Raw genomic sequence first — 22,764 nt, 5'->3', positions numbered from 1 at the left:
GACGAAGACGCGCGTGAATCGAGGCGCCCTACTTCAACGTTTGTATAGAACTGCGTTTCCCTACTACTTCATGTGCGTTGCAAGCAGAACATGGAACCTATAAGTGGAATTTTTTATAACTGTTGCCGGTTGATTACTTAAAATGGCGACAGAAGCTCTATAGTGGCGCGGGCGACAGCAGGCGACGACGGAGCGAATTTTTTTTCTGCAGTTGATAAAGTATTTAGTTTCGCAAAAATCAAGCATGTATGATTTTTTATAAAGGAACACTGCAAATACCATTTCTGTATTATTTGTTGTCTTATATTTTCGTAATGTCTTGTTCTTCTTCAACAATGTCGACAAGTATGAACATTACACCGGACCTAGACGGGTAGATTTAGCTGTGACTATATAAGACTACTAGCGGTAGTACCCGGCGGTGCCCGGTTGGGCCTTTATATTAGGCACAGCAATTGGTATTTGTTAGTCGCCATATTAGGCTACTTCATTGGGAAGCGGTACACACTCGGGAGCGTCTGCCTGCTGTCAGTACATAGGCTCCTACTGCAGGCGCGTCGTGGTAATGTGAAACGACTGGTACTCGCGTTTTACTCCAACTCTCGCTAAACAAATTGCACCAAGATGGCGCGTTTGAGCGAATGGGTCAGTGAGTGAAAAAGGTTTTATTGAGCCGGCAAAGTGGGAGTGGTTCCCAATTTCAGAAAGCAATGTGATGAGTTGGCAGCCTTCGCTCTGGAGGAAGTATTGTCTGGACATCCAGATCGCTGTTAGTCACCAGGTTCTCCCACAGCTCAAGGTTTGGAAAAGTGGATGGAAGAAGGAGCTTGGTTTACTTGCACTCTTAATATGATATGAGGAAGAGTGCCAGGTTGCAAACACAACTTGAATTCGGCAGGAGATTGCGCTGGGAACACATGATGGAGGCCGGCTGGGTGAGGGGTATTCGTCCTCGTAGGAAGTGCTATCTCAGAAGATATGAACGATGCTCATCGGTACAGTTTTATCATAAGTAACATGGGCTCCCTACGGGAGGCGCGAGATTGCAGGAAGTCCCAGCAGATGCCGAGGGCTAACCTTTGCGCTTTTTACTGGTACATCTTATCTTTTACATTTATGATATATGACACCTGCTCCTACGGGAGACGCGTAGTTGCCGAAGGTGTCAACAGATGGCGACCGCTGAGCGAACGCGGGAAAACTGAACTGAATTTTACGTCCAAAAGAATGCAGATTAAAAAATCTCGCTGGTCTTCTTATCCGCATGTTAGGACAAAATCCTGAAAGTGGTTTTTGGGCAATTAAATGGGCAGCATTTTTATGAAAAAACGAATGGGAGATATCAACTGGCTCGGTGGTTATTTACGAAAGTGTAAAAACACAGTGTTTTCCCAAAATCCCGCTTGCCTCTATTGGGAGGGTGTCATTGAAAAATCTTGTATAACACTGTTGAGATACGTGAGTAAGTTTCCTATCCCAACAAAAATCAGTTCGATATCTCCGATGGCGGGCGGTAAAAAAATTAATACCTGGAAAACTATTTTACCGCTTTTTACTCTCTCCATGATGGAATTTTTAAAATTTTAAGAAATATTGACCTCCAATACCGTAATCAGAATGTGCCCTTGCAATCTGTAGCCGTTTGAAAGAGCATTTTGGCTAGACGTGTACATAACCTGTTAGGCCTTTTTGGCTCATCGGCGATGTCATTTGTAAAAAACAATTTGACCCTTTTAGCGGCGTCGCAGAGCGAAATACTTAAAAACGGTTATGTGCATTTGTATGAGTAACATATTCTAGCAAAAATCAGTTGGATTACTGAATCGGTGAAAGATTTATTTGAGAATCTTTAGGAACACCGTTTTAGTTCCGGAATGCGGAATCACCTCGCTGGTGTAGGTTAGGGCGAAATCCAAAAACTACTTTTTAGGTATTCTTAAGGGCTACTTATATCAGCAAAAAGCACTTTGATATGCGAATGGGTGACCGAGAAATTCACGAATTCGCGAAACCACAATTTCGCCCTTTTCTTCGGTTAGGAGGGCAATTTCTGAAAAACCCGCCTTAGTGAGCACCTACTCAATGACGCAAATAAACTCGCGAAAGTTCAAGTTTCTAGGTCTAACAGTTTTGGCTGGGCGTTGATGAGTCAGTCAGTCAGTCAGTCAGTCAGTCAGTCAGTCAGTCAGTCAGTCAGTCAGTCAGCCAAGAAAGACTATCGTCTTTAAAAGTCGTGGGTATGCGTCACTATATGCCAGCCGACGCTGCGTAACGCAGTCGTCGAGCTCGATCGGCTTGTCTGACACGACACTGGCCAACTGCAGGCATAGCGACACTGCCGCTTACGTGACCCTGTTTGTAAGTCTTCCCCAATGTTTCACGAAACGTCTACTTTCAACTGTAAAAAAATATGCCAGGTACAAGTTCGGTCCGAAACAAACCGAATGTCCTCGCACATGTAGGCTCCTTACTTTAAGCGGTATCACTGCGCGCTCTAGGATGACGGACGCTAACTAAGGCAAGCAAAACAGTTTGGAAGATAGCGGCAGCATCAGTCAACGTACTAACTTTTCCTTCAGGTACCTTCCAACAATACGCTACTTCTAACGTCACAAAACAAACGACGCAGCATGAAAATTGAATTTCTGGCTTTGATGGCTAAATTTCTCGGGGAATAAACCAGCGATCAAATCGTGAAACTCAATCCGTGCGCCTGCGCAGTTTGAGCGGGAGCTCGTGGCCAGCCAATTCGGCATCGATTGTGTGGGGTGTGATCGTTTGTGGTTGCCCTGCCGCCACAAACAGTTCCGCCGGCCATTCACCTTCACAGAGTCGAATAACACTGACTTTTTTTTTAAATTTAGCTCGTCGTCCTCGACGATATATTGAAACAAGACACTATAGGGTTCTTGTGCGTCTCTTGAGATGAAGACAGGAAATTTGGTTTAGAAGTGTGCTCTCCTGGTCTGCCCTACGGAAAATAATCAACAAGTCGAGTCGTTGGATGCCAAGACCGTCCCCGCGTTCACTCGAGGCTACCGCTCTTTTAGATGGCGACATAGCAGAACTCAAACGGGTGACTCAACTAAACGACAAACCCATCCCAGAATACACCGAGCCTCGATGTTGACCGGGAAGAGAAACATAACGGCCGCTATTTCTTCATGGCTTGGAGTAAGCGACGGGCGCAACAGAGCAGTAACCTTTTAATAGTCACCTTTTAGGGGCAAAGCACCTTAGGACCGCGCTCTGTCCAGGGCTTGGCGTACGTGTACACAGTGTTGCGCATGCGCGAGGAGCATTGGATTGGGATGAAATGGATTGGATTGGATTTAAATGGATTTGATTGGATTGCATTGGAATTGTATATTCTGTACACACGCGTTGTCGCTCATTTACATGCGCGAGTGGGCAATGCCACGGGTGATTTACGGTAAGAACGATCCTCAGTGCTTCGCCCACTCGTGATGACTCACTTCGTGGAGATGAGTGCATTTTTTTAGACTGTCCCGCGCTGTACGACGCCTTCGCATTCGTTGCGGTCGCTCTACGATCAGTCCTTAGGCGCACTTGATTCCGAGATGACGGAAAAGGCGATTGGATAGCAGTCACCACGATACCTCGGCACAAACACTGCCATCGTTAGTCCACAAACCACCGCTATAAGCGACAAAGTGAAAGGAACTGCTTTCAACCTTCAAACTCTTTTGGCAGAGGGAAGTGCTACCGAATGCAGCATTGTTGAATGAGGGCGGTTTGTTGAGTTCTGTTGCTACTCGGAACGCACTTATGTGCCCCCCCCCCCAATTCCCCCCTTGCCATCTCACAGCGGTAGGGCAGGTGAGTGATGCAGGTATACGTGGAAGAGCCGCTAAGGAGCGCACACACGCAGGCCGGAAGTCAACGGTACGCTTAGAGGGGCTTATTCCTGGCCGTTCTGAAAGCGGAGCGAAAGGATAAGGCACTCCGCGGTGGATTGGATGCAGGTTCAATCATCCGGAGCGACTCAAGTACTAATTCCGGCGAGTGTGCGTCGCCACATTGAGTGCGACGCCTGTACGAGAGCTTCTTGTAAGTTTCTAAAAGTGTCTCGCTGTTTCTTTAACGCTTTACTAAGCACGAACAGGTTTTTCGGGCTTGTGAATGCCTTGTTGAGTAGGAGACATGGTTGCCCGGAGAAAAACAAAGAAAGTAAAAAACAAAAAGGTGTTTTAGGGACTTATTTTAGGAACAAGCTCCGAGTGGTGCGCGGCCACGCAAAACCCGGCTTTTTGTACAGCGGCTTTCCCATTGGTTCAGGCGAGTGCCAAACTCTTCCTAAGTCCTGTGATCTACAAGTGGCGATTGCAAGCGAGGGAAGCCGCAGACCGAATTCGAGGCAAAGTAGCAGCTACAAAAAATTAAAAGCCTTCGGGCCTAGGTGCGATGCTATTTTAAAAGTACGTCGAAAGAACTTTAGGGGTTAGTTTTTATAGGAGCCCAATTTAGATTGAAGGGGAAGGGCTAAAAGGGGAGGGGGATCTGGCGCCGCCGCGCCTGTGTTTAGACACAAAAACAGCGCTCGCCATGCAGTCTGTTAAAGCGTAGCCATCTGTCTTCTTTACCGTCGGGAAAGAAAGCAGAATTCACGTTCGTTGTGCGTGAAAATATTTGATTGCCGCGACTTGTTTCTTCGCTTACCCGCCGCGGTGGCTCAGTGGCTATGGCGTTGCGCTGCTGAGCACGAGGTCGCGGGCTCGATTCCCGGCCGCGGCGGCCGCTTTTCTGATGGAGGCGAAAAGCAAAAACGTCCGTGTGTACGAGAATTTGGCGCACGTTAAAGATCCTCAGGTGGTCAAAATAAATCCGCAGCCTTCCACTACGGCGCGCCTCATCACCTGCGTTGCGTTGGCGCATTAAACCCTCAATCAATCATTAATCAATGTTTCTCCACTTGCAAGTTAACAGCTGACGAATTGAGGTTTGTCATCTTGCACCAAAAAGTTATTAAACCCCAATTAAGTTGATCAGCTCGACCGCAAATGACGCAGACACAACAGTATTGGGGACACTGCACGCCACGCATAATTTTGATTACGACCAAAACCCAAACCGACGCCTTGAAAAGCCGAATTAAGACATCCCGACGAGGGGCTTCAAAGCATTAACGTGGGCTCAACAAGGAAAGTGGTTCAGCTCCGACGCATTTGCATTGTGGCTGTTGATTACCTGCGCTGCAAGCATTCCACCAGCGAAAGATACGTTATCATCACCAGCCTACCTACGCCCACTGCAAGCCAAAGGCCTCTCCTATTAATCTCCAATTATCCCGGCCCTGTGCTAACTGCGACCAATTTATTCCCGCAAACTTCTTCATCTCATCTGCCCCCTAACTTTCTGCAGCCCCCTTCCACGCTTGCCTTCCCTTGGGATCCACTCTGTTACACTTAATGCCCAACAGTTATCTTGCCTTCGCATTACATGCCCCGCCCACGTCCATTTCTTCTTAATCTCCACTAATATGTCCTTAATCCGCGTTTATTCCTTGACCCACTCCGCTCTCTTCTTGCCCCTTAACGTTTCACCTATCATATTCCGTTCTATTGCCCGCTGAGTCGTTCTCAATTTAAGTTGAACCCTCCTAGTGAGCCTCCAAGTTTCTGCCCCGTAGGTGAGTACCGGTAAGATGCAGCTGTCATATATAATAATCAAAATTTGCCGCTCGACAATATGCTCGCTTGTCATCAGTACACGGGAGCTGCTGAGAGGGCACGGCCGGGAGGGGGTAGAAGGAGTGCGCGCATTGTGCGCAGTACGTCATGGAGAGGCTGTAGCGCAGGTGTAAATGGGTAGAAAAGGCCCTGTCCCAGAACGCCACGCTAGCAACGTAGTGGGGAAGCCACGTCACGAGGCCATGTCAAGATGCCGTGACAGTAGCTGAGAAACGGCATCTGCAGGCTGGGCCACCGAAACACCCGCTCAATGCGTAGATCGTAGCTGTTCCCATAGCAAACGTTGCTAGGAAAATGTTACTTGAAGAGGGCGCGAGGCTCTCAGCATTGCTAGGGTGCCTCGAAGCACCCTACACACCCTACCACACCCACACGATGTAACTCGCAACGTGTTCGTGGAGATGTTGAGGCTGGTGCAATGCGGATATCTGAGAGATGTGTCGGCTGGTGACATGAGGATACTTTAATTTCTTTTCTTTGCCACTGAATAGCACCTTCCATCTTAAAGATTGATTGATTGATTGATTGATTGATTGATTGATTGATTGATTGATTGATTGATTGATTGATTGATTGATTGATTGATTATGAGGTTTAACGCACCGACGCTACACAGGTGGCCAGGCGCGCCATAGCGGAAGGCTCCTGATTAATTTTGACCAACTGGGGATCTTTAACGTGAGCTCAAATCTAGAACAAACGAGCGTTTTCGCTTTTCGCCTCCGTCAGCTTTCCATCTTTCACAGGCTGTCACGTTATTCACGCTTGTGTGCTTTTTCTACGCCAAAATGGCCGAAAGGTGGGCTTTTTTGTTTTTAGTGGCTCCTACGTCTAATGGTTGAGCTCCCCGTCATTCGAAGCGAGAGAAATAAAAGAAGGAGAAAAAGATTGTATAATTGTCTGAGATAGCTCGTGAACGGAGCGTGAGGCAAAGGTAAAATTAGGAAAGTATGAGAAAAGACGGCGAAAAAAACCCAGTTTTCCTTATTACTCGCGTGAGCGCGCATTTATCGCGCCGAGAAGGCACAGAAAGCGTTTATTTTTTTTACGTATTTCACTGATACGGTAACCAGGAGTTAGGTTTGCTGAAGCGCCTGATGCGAGAAAATTAAAAAAAAATTAATTCTACGTGAGGAATTTTCAAGGAGGACATAAAAAAAACTACGTTGTGTATGTATGAAAGCAAGCACTTTTTAATTATACTGCGAATTATACTGCGAGCGACATATAGGCACTGGTGTTCTTAATTGCATTTAATACTCGTCTCAGGCGGGGTTCAGACTGATGCCGCAACAGTCGTAATAACTTTAAAGAATGACGTCATTTCACTTCTCAGCCAACCGAAATGCGTGACACACCGTTTTTTAACGTCCATACATCACGATATGGCTTTTGCGTCGGTAGTTTGAACATAGCCTCACATGATATACCGCTCAAAATTATGGCAAATCGCTGAGCATTTGTGTTGCATGCATGGAACACTTGGCAACTCTATTCGCAGGTAGCGTGTACACCTACAATGATACAATGTGAATACCGTCATTACTGCAGGTGGTGGCGGATTTGACATCAAGGTGTAAAGTTTAGGTGCACCTCTACTAGCTGATATATATTAAATTTCATTGCAAACTGGCTGTGAAACGTTACGGTTTGTTGGGAAAATTCTGGAGGAATGCGGCTCGCTATATTTTAATAGCCTCAGTTTGAAAAATCGGAATCCGTATTATGTGATGCAGTGTCCAGTGCCTTAATGTCCTATGGTGCTCTGTGTGAAAGAAAGAATGCGTTGTATATTTTTCTGGGAAGAGTGCAGGCTGTACCTTCATTGCAGAATATTTTGAACAACGCATTCTTGCAGCTGAATCATAGCTTTGCGTTTCGACTCCAGTTCTGCAGTTTGTCTCGGGTTTAGTTACTAGAACCATAAAAAAAATACCCTCAGTGAAGGCTTCAAATTGAGTATATACAAGTCCGCGAAGACTTGATCGGTTTCCGTGGCAGGTTTTGGTTAACTGAGAATGTTTGTTTGTTGGCTAATCACTAGCGAAAAATGCTTTAGTATTACAGTGAGCCTTCCACATCAGTTTTATCCGCCTTTAGCTTGTTTTTGAGTAAATATAGGTTAAAGTTTTTTATGAATATACCAGAGCCTTTATGATGCAGTATTTGATGTGCAACTACAGAAAATGAGCGTAAAAAGCCTCCAAAATACAAAAAAGCGCTATGGAATGAAATCGATGACTTTATTGGAGGCCAAGGACCCTGTTGTGGGACATGGTAAAAAGAGTAGGGTAAGATGGTTCACATGAAAATCTCTAAAAATTTCTGGCTCCAGCGATCGATATCACATGCTACTGATACGTGTACGCGCCAGTGATGCGTATATTTTTGCCACAGCGAAAGTTTGCTCTGTAGCGACGTCTGATTAAACATGCTTAGACAAATTGTTCTCCTATACAAATTTTAGTACGATGCGATCGAAAGCAGCCAGCGTGTGTAGTTTTGTGGTCGGCGTATATGCAGTGCCACACTTGCTAGGACTTGTTTTCGGGAGCGCTAAAGACCAAGCCAAGTCCACTGGAGATGGCGAATGCCCGCACACTACTCCGACAAACGCGAACGGTGCCGTCGATTCGGTTGCCAGGTGTGAGTGCCCCATGTTCACAAATCATTGGGACCACAGCCTCCTGACGGCAGGTAATCTCTCCCTTTTCTAACCCCCTCCCCGAGATATGAAACCCACGGGGAATACAGATTCAACTCAAATCAATTCAATCCAATTCAATTTATTTCAACATCAGTGACGTTTGGAGATTCACAGATGGAACGCTCCAAGTCTTCTTTGTCGATGAAAATTCGGGAAATTGAATCTGAGTAGGAATTTATCTCAAGATGCAACACATTTATCGGAAGCATCACAGGAAAACAGCGAGACGTTCATAAATTTATTGTACTACAGTAAGGGTCGATGACAGCTGTATACCACAAATGCACATGGCTGTACGTGAGTGTCACGAGCTTGCATGGCTGACCAGTAACTGGCCTCGACCAAATGCAATTGCCTGAGTGCGACGTACGAGCGCTCAAAAGAAACACAAGTATGAACTGCGTCTGAGTTAGACAAACAATCCATTTGTGAGCCTGGTTTGTTACTTAATTAATTCTTTCAACATCATTCCCACGAACACCGTCGGGTCCTCTCAGTTTGTTTGCAAAGTGCGCCGATCGTTTCCGCGTGAACATTCACCAGTCCAGAACCCACCACAAAGGTATGTGCCTACATACTACTTACCTTTTAACCTGGTGATGTTTTCCTAGGAATTTCTTGAGGCACAAGCTCAACTGACACTTCCTATGGTGTAGAAACGCCTGAGTGCGTGTTCTTGCGGTCACTGGCAGGCAGAGGCCCCTAACACCCCCATGCTTAAAAATAAAATCCCCGTATTGCATCGCATGCGACTAGCTCAAGCATAAGCAACGAACAAAAGCATGCATAGGCTCTGGTTGTTAATGAGAACGTACGTACAGGTGCCGTCATAAGTAATTAAAACACGGCCTCGTAAATGTACAGCAATTTCTTTTTCCAGAAATTGCCTGGCTGCATTTGTGTGCGTTTAAAGGAGTCCTCCTTAATTCAAAAAGCTTCCTGTAAAGCAGTAATGGCTGTCATAAAGCCAGTAAGACAAATATTCTGTGATATTCACAAATACTTGTTCCAGTTACTTATGAAGGCACATGTAAATCCGCGGCGCGCCTAGGCAGACGAATATCCAGGCTTTGGAAACGACGCGCCATCGCACAAACCTCGTTCTAAACTGCAATGACCAAGGCAGAGTCGGCTAGTAGTGACCTTGGTGGGCTTACCGATTTTGCGTCGAAAACATTCCGCCTCCGGAGCTGAACACCTGTATCCGGCGGCCCGTTGTCTTCGAGAATTCGCTCGTTCGTTGTTCGAAAATACTTCCCTGCGCAGCAAAGAATAGCGTTGTTGCCATCCATCAAGGCAGAGAAAATGCAGTGATTTATGAATGTTACAAATAGCTTAAACAGCTTTCTTACGGGTCATGTAGCAGAAATCTAGCAAAAATACAGTCGCTAAAAGCCAAATAAATAGAAAGGGCACAGTGAAAAGTAGGAAGGAATGCAGTACTACAGATGAAGCTGCAGTGAAGGGGCGCTTTATAAATTGGAATACAAGTAAACAGAGCAATGAAGCAAATGAGAAGAAAAAAAAGCGGGACGAAAAACAAACCGAAACAAACGGGCGAATTGATTATAATGAATTAATCCTTAACTTTCTGCTTCTTCGCAAACCCCTCGCATCGATGGCGACGATGGTGAGAAAAGGATTGCTTCGGTTCCGCCCGTTGACCAATTTATTGTGCCGCTCAAGATGCCACGGACGAATACGGGATCGACGGGAAGGGGCAGGTCTTTGTGTTTTTAGAGGGCGAAGTCCGACAACTTCGCGCTAACAACTGACGCTGTAAAAATGATCTTTGAAGAAGTCTCGAATATACACGGATGAAACTACGGCGGGAAAACGTTTTATTTCTGAATAGCGTAATGGGGACATTTTTAATCACGACAGCGCTATAGATTCCCGACCTCTTAAAAGCACGTCTGCCGTTCACACGGCAAAAGAATGCCACGCTAGCGAGAAAGGACTATAGGCAGCGCGTTTCTCAGGCGCTTCGGCATGCTATAGGCGCAGAGGCCGCTGTATGTGTCAATAGAGAGTGCGGTAGCGGCACAAATTTGCAGAGAACGACAGTATGGAAAGGAGGTTTGAGCATGTACAGCGGGGTTTTTGTTTACGTGCTTTACCGTGTTTGCGCAACGTTTTGAATCTATCGTAATCTGGCAGTAGGCTAAAGCCGGGTTCAGACTGTTGCCGCAACTGCTGTAATAACTTAAAAAAATGGTGTCACTTCACGTCTCAGTCAACCGAACTGCGTGACACGCCGCTTTTTTTACGTTCATAGATTACGATATGGCTTTTACGTCGGTAGTTTGAACACGGCCCAAGAGAATGGAAGGGTGAAGTACTTAAGCCGATATCGATGCCGCGCTGAACAAACAGCGTGAACAACGGCAAGCCCACTGTGCGTCCGTTGACCCCGACGGGGTGGCTAAACTACGGACGCAGACGGTTCGGAAACGTGATTATAAAAATAAATACATTAAGAACAACAACAACAACAAAATAAAAACAAGAGAAAACAAGATAACCAGCGGCGCTCCCCAGCTTGACCGCTGCCAGCCATATTCGCTATAGTGAAACGACTACCAATCTTCATTTTCAAGTGGTAAGCTGCAAGCACTGATAAATGTTAACTTAGAGTGATAGAATTGTAAAAATATATTGCCCAAAGTCTGACGAACGAACGAACGAACGAACGAACGAACGAACGAACGAACGAACGAACGAATGAATGAATGAATGAATGAATGAATGAATGAATGAATGAATGAATGAATGAATGAATGAATCGTTACTTTCAAAAGCATTGTATCTTTGCCTGGTACCCGCCAGGCAGATTACCGCAATCAGGCACCAAAAGCAGCACAGTAACTATTCTGTAAAATAGCAATGGTTTGGAGGAGGGATAAAAGGCATACAGTTTAAGACATCAATGAACGCAACAACATGAGCAACAATCAGATGACCGTAATGTATACGTTATGTGCAGTACAAATGGTAAGGGATACCGAGTCATGCACCAATTTAACCACCATGCAGGCTTTACTGCGAACGAACCGGTTTTTGTTCCGTCTCCATTGTCGTGCGCTAGGCAGCCTTTTTTATAGCGTGTTTCCTCTGTAAGCGGTTTTCCCAAAATCTGCGCGAGATTCGGGGCATAAAGCACCCAAGCTTGTTTTTTTAAAGTGATAACAAAATGCGGAATGCTTGTTTTTAGTAGGCGTGTTATCGGTTGAAATAGCAATCTATGTATAAAATTTAACAACGCCTGTTTCACCCATTGGCGACCTGTAGAAAAAAAAATTATATCTGTTAGCGAAAGTTAGCCTTCGGCAGCGAAACGGCGATACCTAACGCCTTCTTAATAATGAGGTTTATAATCTGTTTGTTGGGGGAATTTCAACATGTCCGGAACCGTTTCCGCATTTATTGAGCCATTAAATGTCGCCACCATTGCTGTTCAGGGCCCGTGGTCGATACGTTATATCCAGGCTGGATCAGAAGTGCATCGGAGCTCGCACATTTGCCAAGCGTGTACTTCACAATGACAGAGTTTGGGTACATAGAATTTTAGCAGCCTGTCTCGTCTCTCCCGCTGTTGTCTTGTAACCGGTAATGGACAGGGGGTGTAGCCACCAGAAGGGGGATCGCAGGTAATTGTTTGGCGACCGGCACAGAGCCAACGTCGGAAGAGATTCACAACACTGATTGCTCTTGAGTGCGGTTCGTGACTGGCAAGCGTCTTGTTGTGCGCCATGCTCTAATGGCATAAGACACAATTGCCGTGTCCCGTAGTTAGCTTGAATTGCCCGCCGTAATGGTGAAGTAGCTAAAGCGTTGCGCTGCTACGCACGCATTCTCATCTTAGAAGACTGTGCGTTTCTCATAACGCAGTTAGCGTCTCTATGTATGGTATTTAGGCGCACGTTAAAAATACTCCAGTTTAATCTGTAGTCTCCACTTTGGCACATCTGGTAACAAAAGAATAGCTCCGACGTGTAGAGACTCAACATTTATTTTAGGGCCGAAGCATATTAGGGGCTCGGGCTGTCGACGTCTCATATAGTCGTCGTTGTAACCGTCGTCTCATGTAGTCACGGTACTAAAACACCGGGAGACTCTTTTACGCCTCACGCTGGTACGTAACACGTACTAAAAATACACCGGGACACTCGTGTACGCCTCGCGCTGGAATGCTTCGTGCTTCAAAGACACGAAACTTTTACAGAACAGCTATATATCTCTATCCCCAACTATTTCATCTCCGTTGGTAAAAACGCCAAGGCGTCAAGAATACACTTATACACTGCATGCTTCGCCCTTACCCAGGTTTCACGTAAGTGGAGATGGCCCCGGGAATTTTTTTTACGTGTCTGCCTGAGAACCGCTATTACGCCCATACAACGTTTCGGAGCTTTTCCTGGAATCTCTGTTTTCCATGCATGTTTCTGCTTTGGGCAGTACTCGAACCGATTCTTGGAAAAACAAGTTTGTGCGTCCGACCGACCGGCCGACATTCAGCCTGAAACTTTGTGAATAAACAGTTGACGCTGGAAATTATCTTCCCTCCCTGACATGGATGCTCTGTGAGGCGGTATTTGTTGATATTGTATGCCCAAGGGTTAGAAAAAGGCTTAAACGTGTTGCTTTCGGCAAGCAACGTTAAATAAATAATTTTGGCAATTATATCAAACATGTTAATCCACCAGTTTAGGAGAAATCCCCAAGGTGGAGTAAGTTTTTGTGACGGAAACTTTGACATGTGGCCGCACGGCTACAAAAGAAGGTGATACAGCCTTCTCAGAAACTATGCAGCCGAAAAAAATTTGAACTGGACCGGGGTAATAGATAATCTTGGACCAGGACAACTTACGGCTGTATTTCAGGGGGCTGGCAAGTTTCCTTGCTTAAATTAGTACAGAAAATTTTGAAACCAAATGTCAAGACTCCAAAGTTCTGCCCCGAACTAGAATAAAATAGTCCTACGTGTTTTCACAAATCTCTCACTATTTCTGATGCCCGTGAATTCACCAAACTGCTTTAAAGCCCGATATAACTAATACAAACATCCCAAACCAAATTTCAGAATTTCCTTAAATTTCAAGCTTAATAGGTTAAAAAGGCACAAAAATCATATTGTGGGTGCTTTACACGTTAAAGCTACGCGTCAGCGACGAGGCGCGACGTATGAAAACCATACTAGCATTACCCCTACTGTCTCTTCACAGGAAAGTGTTTCGGCTGTGTCGATTTCATAAAATTTACTTCACCAATCCGTTACTCAGAAATAGAATTTTGTCCCAACCAACTTACGTTTCCACTCGCATTGATCATCGTCATAAGGTAGGAATTCCGTCAGCGCACACCAAGTGTTTTCAGAACTCATTTGTGCCAAATACTTTTGTATGTTGAAATCGTCTTCCTTATGACATTGTTGGTATCAAAGATGCTGCGTTATTTAAAGTTGCTGTCACTAATTTTATTTGTACATAGCCTTTAAGTAAGCCCTGTAGCAAGCGATGTTACTTGATTGCAATTTTTCGGTTGTATTTTGATTTGTATGCTGTACATGTATGTATGTACCCACTCCCCTCTGTAATGCCTTCGGGCCTTGAGGGTAACTGAATAAAAAATAAATAAATAATTAAATAAATAAATAAATAAATAAATAAATAAATAAATAAATAAATAAATAAATAAATAAATATGTAGACTTCGGATTAAATTAGACCTCCTGGTTATCTAACGTGCGCTGAAATCTCGACGCACGGACGTTCTAGTTTTTTGCCTCCATCACAAAATAGCTTCCTCGGCCTGGAGTGAACCCCCAGCAGGACGTTGGAACCTATAACCGCGATTTTGGAAACCCGTCAATATTTTTAGCCACTTGGTATTATCGATCGAGTTAGCTTTACGTCTAAACATCGCTCATTCATAGGTATAAAAGAAATGTCCTTTGTTTTTTTAAAAAAAATTCGCACAAAAGTGTGTTAAATGGGTACTGTCTGCCCACGTAAGTTGAAACACCTGAAGCATGCGACGTTTATTTTCTAGTATGTTACCTCACTGCGACTGTTATCTCCTTAATAGCGCGACGTCGTTGGGGCTTGACATGAGCGGTATGTTCTGTGGTAATCCTGAATGCCCAACGCACCACCCGCCACGGTGGCTCAGTGGCTGAGGCGTTGTGCTGCTGATCTCAAGGACGTGGGTTCGATCCCGGCTGCGGTGGCTGCTTTTCTGATGGAGGCGAAAAGCGAAGTCGCCTGTGTGTAGAGATTTCGGAGCTCCTTTAAAGATCCCCAGATGGTCAAAATCATGCCGGGGCCTTCAACTACGGCGCGCCTCAGAGCCCACGTGTAGCTTCGGCGCGTTAAACCGCACGATCAATCGATGCCAAATGCACTGGCATCCTGCCGACGAATCTTCTGCCCGGTGTGACGGGTTCTCTTTCTCGCTGTTATTGTAGCGACTCCAGACGACGACGCCACCCCCTAGAAGCCTCAACTACTGAATTTTAGAAGCATAGCGGTGTATCAGAATGATCGCTCAAACCCTCCAGCACACTAGAATGACGGTGCTCGCAAGAAAAAAAAAAGGATCTGAAGGCTTAGATCTTTGGTTGTAATAGTAGCGTAAAAGTGACAAGTAAACCTTTGCAACAGCGCTAAAAAAATACGGGGACAAAAACAGCGGGAAAGGCGAGCGCTGTCCGAACAATGTTCGCTTCTTTTGTCTTTGACTCTTGGCGTTGTCGCAAAGATGTGCCTCTACCAACTCTGCCAACATACCACCCTTTGAAAGTGAAACATCCGAACACATTTCTTCATTGTCATGCTTCGCACGGGCGTTACATTTTGTTTCTTTAAATGAAAAGCGGATTTTGTCCAACGTGGGTTTGGTTCAAAAATTTTCTTTTGTCGATATTTTTGTAGTGTTTTTGCAGTGTAGCGTAGATTATTGTAGTATAGTGCCCAAGGACTCGGATGCTTATCATTTACTTTGGTATTTTTTGTTTTGTTATTCGGGTCGTGACGTTTTCGCGCATTTTGTTTTATTTTGTTTTATCTTAGCGTGGCCTCATTTAATTTGAGTACACCTTTGTTTCCCCTTGTTTTCGTTTCATTCTCAATTTCCCGCTATGGAGATGCTGGCAGTGCTGGAGGTGTCTCTCCAGTGCCATCCCAACTAGATTGCCCCATTTGTTCAGGTCCTTATGTTGGTATACCTTCTTTTACGTCCTGTTTACACAACTGTGGAACTGTTGAAAATATGTTGCCCTTTACAACTCTAAAAGAAAATAAGGTTCTAAGGCGTGTCAGATCGGGATGTGCTGTATTTACTAACCCAGCCTAGAGATGACAGCCGCAAAAAAGTACTTCGTACGCGTTGGCTTACCTGCGGCCACGTCGGGGAGAGCACAAAAGAGGCGGTCATAATCACATCCGCGCCTTTTGTGCCATTATGCAAGTGCAAAGAAAAAGGAACAGGGGCACTGATATAGACAAGCAGAAACGTTGTATCTGATAGCTAAGATAAACGATTAGAATACACAAAGATGAGAAAAGTTTTATTGTGGCGTCCAATCTGCCGTTTACGTTATTACATAAGTTTTGCGTGTTTTCTCTAATGTACGGGAAACATACGCAAACGGCCATCGACGGTAGCGTTCGGGTATGTTTTTCTTTTGCTGCTTTAGAACTCTGCACTATTTTCAAAATACATAGCCGGTTAAAAATTATGGCATTGCCCTTCTTTACAAAAGGTAACTCTATGGCTTTAAAGGGGACGAGGTTACAGGAAAGGATAGACATCGTATCCTGCGCTCAACGCCTGTGGAACCAGCGAGAATGATTACACGATTTAAAGGGACCCTGCAACACTTTTGATAAGCGCTTTCACTCTTCCTTTCGCATCTGGAAGCACTGCGAAAGCTGCAGTTATCGCCAGCACGGAACGGCACTGCGTGATTTCCTCGTCGCACCTGCAGATACGCTTTTCATTTCTGCTTTGTTTTTGTGGCTTTATTTTTAAAGTTGCTATCGAAAAGCGTTCGTTGCTGCAACTGAAGGAAAACTGGCCAGCCGCCGCTACATAGCCTCAGTGACGTAATTCAGGCCGTCGAAGAACCTCAAAACCGGGAAAGAGAGAAAAATCTTTTGAGCGAGTTTCCAAGTTATCTGATGGGCATAGAGCAGTAATTTTTGGCTGAGGTACTTTGCGACCCCCTAAACTAAGTACTGGGTGTTTTGAATGACTACGTTCTCCAAGCATTTAGGATTTCAAAAAAAAAGTTGAAAAAAGTGTTGCAGGGTCCCTTTAATCTTAGCAAGTGTTATAATGACAGTCTAAACATTTTCTGGTTACTTTGCTGCAAGAAAAAATAAACGCTTTTTTTGTTGTTCAACAACTCAGTCGAAGTTACTTGGCCCACTCTGTAGATGCGCACAGAGCTCATTACTTGCAGGCAAGTTTTTAGCGTGTGTTTGAGCCAAGGAAAAAGTGTTAAAAAAGGGCTTCAGTTATCCCCGAGATACACACAAAAAAGAAACCAAGAACAGTAAAGGTGTTTTTTCTAGGTCTACATATTTGCTGCCCGGTATCCCTTTACGCCGAAGGCATGCACACAAAAAGACAGGAATGCGACCAACCTGCATTATGACCTCCATTTTTAAAGGCAGTGGGAACTAAAGGTAAACACAAGACAGATGAGAAGTTTGGGTGGCGTCGCCTTTGCGCAGCTGACCCCGCCCTCTACGTCGTCGTCCACTGATAGCTGCAGAAGCACACTTCTTTCGGAAGCACTGATCACCAACACCACAACGGTCGTAGTAGAATCCGTGTTGTTGTTCTGGGTTGTCCTCTTGGTCCTTCTTAAGGCACACCGACGAGGTTTGTTTGGTTGGGGGCAACGCTGTCTCACGAATATCCCATGTGCAGGCACGTTGCGGCGAGCGAATACATTTACGAGGGTTTATTGTGCAGAATCACAGGGCAAAGTGAAACTCTTCGATGGTTAGAGAAGGGCAACCGACGCGGGAAAAACAAAATGCAGTCAACGGATCCCAGGGTAGTCGCAGTGTTTCGGAAAAAGGGGGCGTGCTTTTTTTCCCGGGCGCGTCTCTCGGAGGATGAGGAAGCTCGTGTGCAAGAGGAAGGGGCTGGAAAAAAATATGAGAGGGAGAGGAGGAGGCTATCCGAGTGCGCTTGGCTTGGCTCTCCGAAAGGCTGGGGAGGGGGTTGATGGGAAGGAACAAACATGGCGGGGGTCGCTTGCGCGAGCCGTGGGGGCGGTAGCTTCTGATGGGACTCCTCGCCGCTTTTCTTGCGCCTTTCTTTGCTTTGTGGGGGAATCCTCCGCTTTTTTCGTCCCGGTCTCACCGGCTCGGTCTGGACGTGGTTCAGGTTGCTTTAAATAGTGGCCACCCTTGAGAACCTTTGGTTTCTACTCTTTTCTGGCGCAGGCCCGGACCCCGGAGGGAGAAACATTCCGGCAGAAGCGGCGGCGGGAAGGAAAAGAGGTTCGGTGCGGTGCTGTTTTCAGGCAGACGCAACGGCCGTTCGCAAGTCTGAATGCTGTCGGGCTGACAGGAACAACTCCGTCGTGCACAGCGTGGTGCGTTGCGGGTGCTCTCTAGCCCGTGACGGCACACCCATTTTGAAGAAGCAGTCAACGGAGGCATTTATAAGGGGTAGTGAACACAAAGCGGTTTCTTGATTAAAAATTGACCAGCCTGCTTCGCAGCAAAAGCCACCGAAAGACGATGTCTTCTGCCACCTTTGTCACGTGATGCCCTCTGCTCTCCCCCCTCCCTACTCTCCGCTGCCTCCCCCCCCCCCCCCTTCTCGTCACTCCCATGATGAATCTAATGAATGATTGTAAACTCAATTTTCCCACATTCGCACTGCTCGCGCGCCATCTGTTGGGACGCTTTATTCCTGTCGCGCTTGCAACAGCTCTTGGCGAGATCTTTTGTTTCTGTGTTCACTTTTTATCTCCCCTCTCCTTGAGGCCATTTTTAACTAGTTGTTTTTTATTTATTACAATAAAGACCAATCCAGCGCGTATTCTTGAGAGAACGCTAATACTGCCAACTATTTTGCCTTAAACATGCCGGAGGTCTCCTTTGCTTTAAGCTATGTGGACGTGTATGGTCGGAGTGGTCTTGCCTATAACACTTTGTGTTCAAGCGTTTTTTAACTGTTTTTTTTTTGGCCGAGCGGTTGAACCGAGTGACAGACAGACAAACGAAAACTTTCGCCGGAATGTACCCGCAGAAAAACTGTCATCGTTAAAACAATTATGTGCTTTCTCACCAGCGGAACGATTTTAAATCGTGAGTGCAGCGGGAGTGGTTGTATGTCGCAAATGACGCGGTGAAGTGGCCCCAATTAAAAGTGTTGTGCCTGTGCTACACGGCTGTTTCGAAGGCCTTCCGAATACCGTGGAATCAATTGTCTATCGAGTGCCCAATTATAAATACATAGAGCGCAGTTGTGGGCGAGAGTCCAATTGTCAATTGAAAGTTACCGTGTATACAAAGCATAAGCTTTTAAAACATTCTGGCTTAAAATAACCTTCTGCAGTCCTTGCGAAAAAATACCGTCAAATATACATTTTGCTTCTTTTTGCTGCCTGTTAACGAAGAAAATGAAAGTGAAAAAAAATTTTTTTTTTCTTCGGCTGATTATTGTTTCAGAACTTGGCTGTCTGCACGAGCGTTAGCAAAGAAATGACCAGTTTAACGGCTTAGTATGCGGGAAGGAAACTATTTCGAGCGGTACACAACCGATTGGCTGTGCCGTGTTTATAAACCTTGGCTGCATGGGCGTACATGCGAAAAGTGCGTTCGTCAAGCTAGCTCAGTTGGCAGAGCGGCGGTGTCGCGTTACGAGCGGTTAAGCGCGAGACACATGCACGACTAAAGCATGTGATTGGCATGCGACTGATCGTTACGACTGTCGCCACGACTATACTCGGTGACAAACTAAGAACGGCACCGGAAGTTGCCGCTGTGACTTATCACCGTAGCCGGATGTTTCTCCGCGCGGCGCAAGTAGGGCGTTACTGGGAATATTTTGAACATGGCGTGAGCCGTTCCCGTGATTTGTTGGACTTAATATGCTTATAAACGACTCCAGTGACGACAAACAAACTGCGTGAGACAAGGCAGACGATATCACGCATTCATAGCAAACCCCTTTCAAAACGCGCGCGCACCGACGTCACGGGTCCGGCGCTTTGGCGGAGTGATACACTACATGAGGTGGTGCCGTTCTTGAGTTGTCACCGAATATAGTCGTACGCGTGAATTTGAGACACATGGTCCGATGCGCGCGTGCGATGCGTCGTCGGCGCCGCTCCGCCCACTGTTTTCGCTCCATGGTTGCCTCCCTTTCTAGGCGCGTTCCGGCCGATTTAGAAATGCGCAAGAGATATCCCAGCAGGAAAAGAAAACGTTTATCAACTTGAAGTGAAAATAAATAGTGGCATTACGTTACACATTGCATTTTATATGTTTAGTACAGCGGTGCGGGGACGTTTAGCACCGACTATTCCGCTCGTCCGTGCTTTTGGTACCGTTGGCAACATGTGTCAACCAGGTGTCTGTACTGTTATAGTGAAAGTGTTCTAGTTCACTGAAGTATGGTGGGCGGAGAGCGCGCGGGCCGGCGGAAGCGGCAGAGAGCTGCTCCCCACAAAATGTTGGAACTGATAGCGCCTACTCGGGGCTTTGAAAGGAACTTTCACAGTGACGTCATTATGCCGACACCTTCGGGATGCCTTCGGGCTCTCATTGCCTGTGGCCGCACGACGGTCCCAACTATGACACGACTGCATCTGGCTTGCCAGTCGCACGTCGTGAGCCTCCTCCGACCAGCGTACGACGCCAAAACCGGTCCTAACTATCAGTCGTCTGTCTGTCTGTCTGTCTGTCTGTCTGTCTGTCTGTCTGTCTGTCTGTCTGTCTGTCTGTCTGTCTGTCTGTCTGTCTGTCTGTCTGTCTGTCTGTCTGTCTGTCTGTCTGTCTGTCTGTCTGTCTGTCTTGTACTTGCGGAGCACAAAGCATGGCGTCCATTTGCCATCACTCAGGCACAAACAAACTAGCGATACTTCTGTAAATCTTCACAACAAACTGACGGTGATTTTCAGAGAGCGTTTCTTGAATTCGATGGTTTCTGGCCAAAGCCGGATTTCTTCAATCCGAGTGAGAATTGCCATGCAGCAAAAAACAAAAAACAGCCTACTGTGTATATGTACACGAGGGGCCAGAGTAGTTTCGATTCAATGTTTTTAGAAATCGAAAGAACTTCTTTTTCTGCGTGTCAACCACGACTTTCCACCTTAGGTCCTTCTTCAGCATCTCGGAGCGTGCATAAAGAAGCTTCAAATTTACAACGCTCCAACTCAACGTGCACAGTGGAGGGCTAAAGAGGAATTTAGATCGTTTAAGGCTTTTCAAATTACCGCAAAAACCTTTTTTGTATTTTGTGAATACCGAATTGATTGTTCATTGATTGTAGGGTTTAACGCGCCGACGCAACGCAGGCGATGAGGCGCGCCGTAGTGGAGGGCACCGGAGTAATTTTGACCAACCGAAGCCAAGGCGGTTAACAGGCTCAGCGCGCCAAATCCCTGCGGACTTTATTCTGTTCCAGCCAACCCAGCGGCGTTTATTGCGTTCCAAGACAAAGGAGCAAGGTGTAGCAGAAACCCTGTTCTCGCTCAGAATTCGTCGTAAGGAGGGAAATTGGTCCCGCCTAATTTTAAACAGACACGTGTTTCCCGCCAGGAGGGCGACGCGCCAGACAACTGGTCTGAAAGGTGAGCGACGGCTCCGATGAGGTTTTTCTAGGCTTAATCTAAATATACCGCTAACGGTTTCGTCAAAGCGACGTGGCGGCCGCCAGTGACCGTGACAAGGTTAGCCGCAATGGCAGCCAAAGAATAACGCGCCAGGCCGACGCGCGGGAATTTCGAAACGGGTGGCAGCAGCAACAACAATAACAGAGGTTTCGGTATTCGGGCCCCAGAGATCGCCGATGTTGAGACCACGGAGACTGCGCGGCCGGCGGCAACTCTTGTTGCTGCTGCTTCCCCTATTTATCTGTGCGTGTTTGTTTCTGTCAGGAGTAATTTCGCAGTCCTGTGGAACAAGGCCAAGGTCTCCGGCCTCGTAGCGGTTTCTCCGTTGATGCGGGTTGTTCGGTGCAGCGCGCTGTGGGCTGCACGTCTCGTTGGGCTGCTCGTAACAAAGAAGCCGTGGTACAAATAGCTCAACATAGACGGCTGCCTCGCCGGGCTCTTTGTTCGAGTTACCTGAACACGTCTTGCTCTGAAAGCACAGATACACGCTCTTTTGAGTGCAGATATTCATTATAGTTGGCCTATGAAATTTAAAAGTGTCCTCTCCATGGTAATGAAGTAAACCTATATTTCAACGTTTCAAGAATACAACTACAAATAAGTAAAAAAAAATAAGCCAACAAAAGGAAATAATTAACAAATACGATCGCACTTCTAGCAAGTTAGAGTACAACGTTAAAAAATGCTGGTTGGGATTTTTTCATTCTTCAGTTGTATCTAACTTCATTATTGCGTTGTACGTAAAATTTGCCGCTTAAAGAAGGCTTACTTCTCTCATTTTGTTATGTCGACTAAAGTTCTTGTATTTAATGCTGTATTTTGCAGTTAAATAGAAATGTCGCAGTCTTGCTATGAACACTCAATGTCCCCTCAATGTTGTTGTTTAGCTTGACATCGCAAAGTATCATCTAGCCACGCATTTACGAACTGTAAACAGCATCCAGACAAAATTGTCCTGCAGCGAAGCGCCTTTTTTCGCGGAATCATGGTATAGCTCACTGCACGCAACTCATTTCTGCACGAATGTGCTGAATTAGCAGAAAATATGGGCTGTCTAAACATGGGTCCTCTAAGCGGCGGAGGGAAAGGGCTGAAACACGGCGGGTTTGAAGACGGCAACTTTTCTTTCCTCCTCTTCTTTTCTTTTTATTTTTGCCCATTCGGCCGGGACAGGCGGACCCTTCCCCGTTCGTACCGTCTTCGCCTTCCGCTTACATCACCGGCAGACATTTGCAAAGAGAAGAATGAGCCAGCTGTCGAAAAAACAGACGGCTCGGTCCTCAAGACGGGGTGCCTTTTTGGTGTTGTTTTTTTCCTCGCCCCGGAATGCCTACCGATAAAGGGTCTGTTCCGGTTGGCCCAGGAGTTTTAAAAACAGACCGCCCCCACTTCTGGGTGGTTGGTTGCACACGGCGAGGAATAGGAACAAGTCGACGCGCGCACTGTGGCGATTGATTGATTGGCTCACTGAAGATGTTCTT

The 22,764-nt window shown here is 46.1% G+C and overlaps 1 protein-coding gene across 1 annotated transcript in view; it reads right to left on the bottom strand.

Annotated features, from left to right (window-relative positions):
* LOC144178660 (tropomodulin-like) overlaps positions 1-17,542 on the bottom strand; it is a 129,174-nt gene extending 111,632 nt beyond the window's left edge. The window contains exons 1-2 of the mRNA XM_077706666.1: positions 17,067-17,542; positions 9,576-9,676 (exon numbers count right to left, since the gene is read on the bottom strand). Of these exons, the coding sequence (XP_077562792.1) occupies positions 9,576-9,676; positions 17,067-17,084 (119 nt within the window). The 5' untranslated portion in view covers positions 17,085-17,542. The remainder of the gene's footprint in view (positions 1-9,575; positions 9,677-17,066) is intronic.
* Positions 17,543-22,764: the final 5,222 nt, after the last annotated feature.

This window comes from Haemaphysalis longicornis, unplaced genomic scaffold (genome assembly GCF_048455015.1).
Source record: "Haemaphysalis longicornis isolate Haplotype H1 unplaced genomic scaffold, Haemaphysalis longicornis Haplotype H1 scaffold_4, whole genome shotgun sequence".
Classification (NCBI taxonomy): domain Eukaryota; kingdom Metazoa; phylum Arthropoda; class Arachnida; order Ixodida; family Ixodidae; genus Haemaphysalis; species Haemaphysalis longicornis.
Note: the sequence above shows the minus strand (reverse complement) of the source record. Positions and strands in the feature narration are given on the sequence as shown.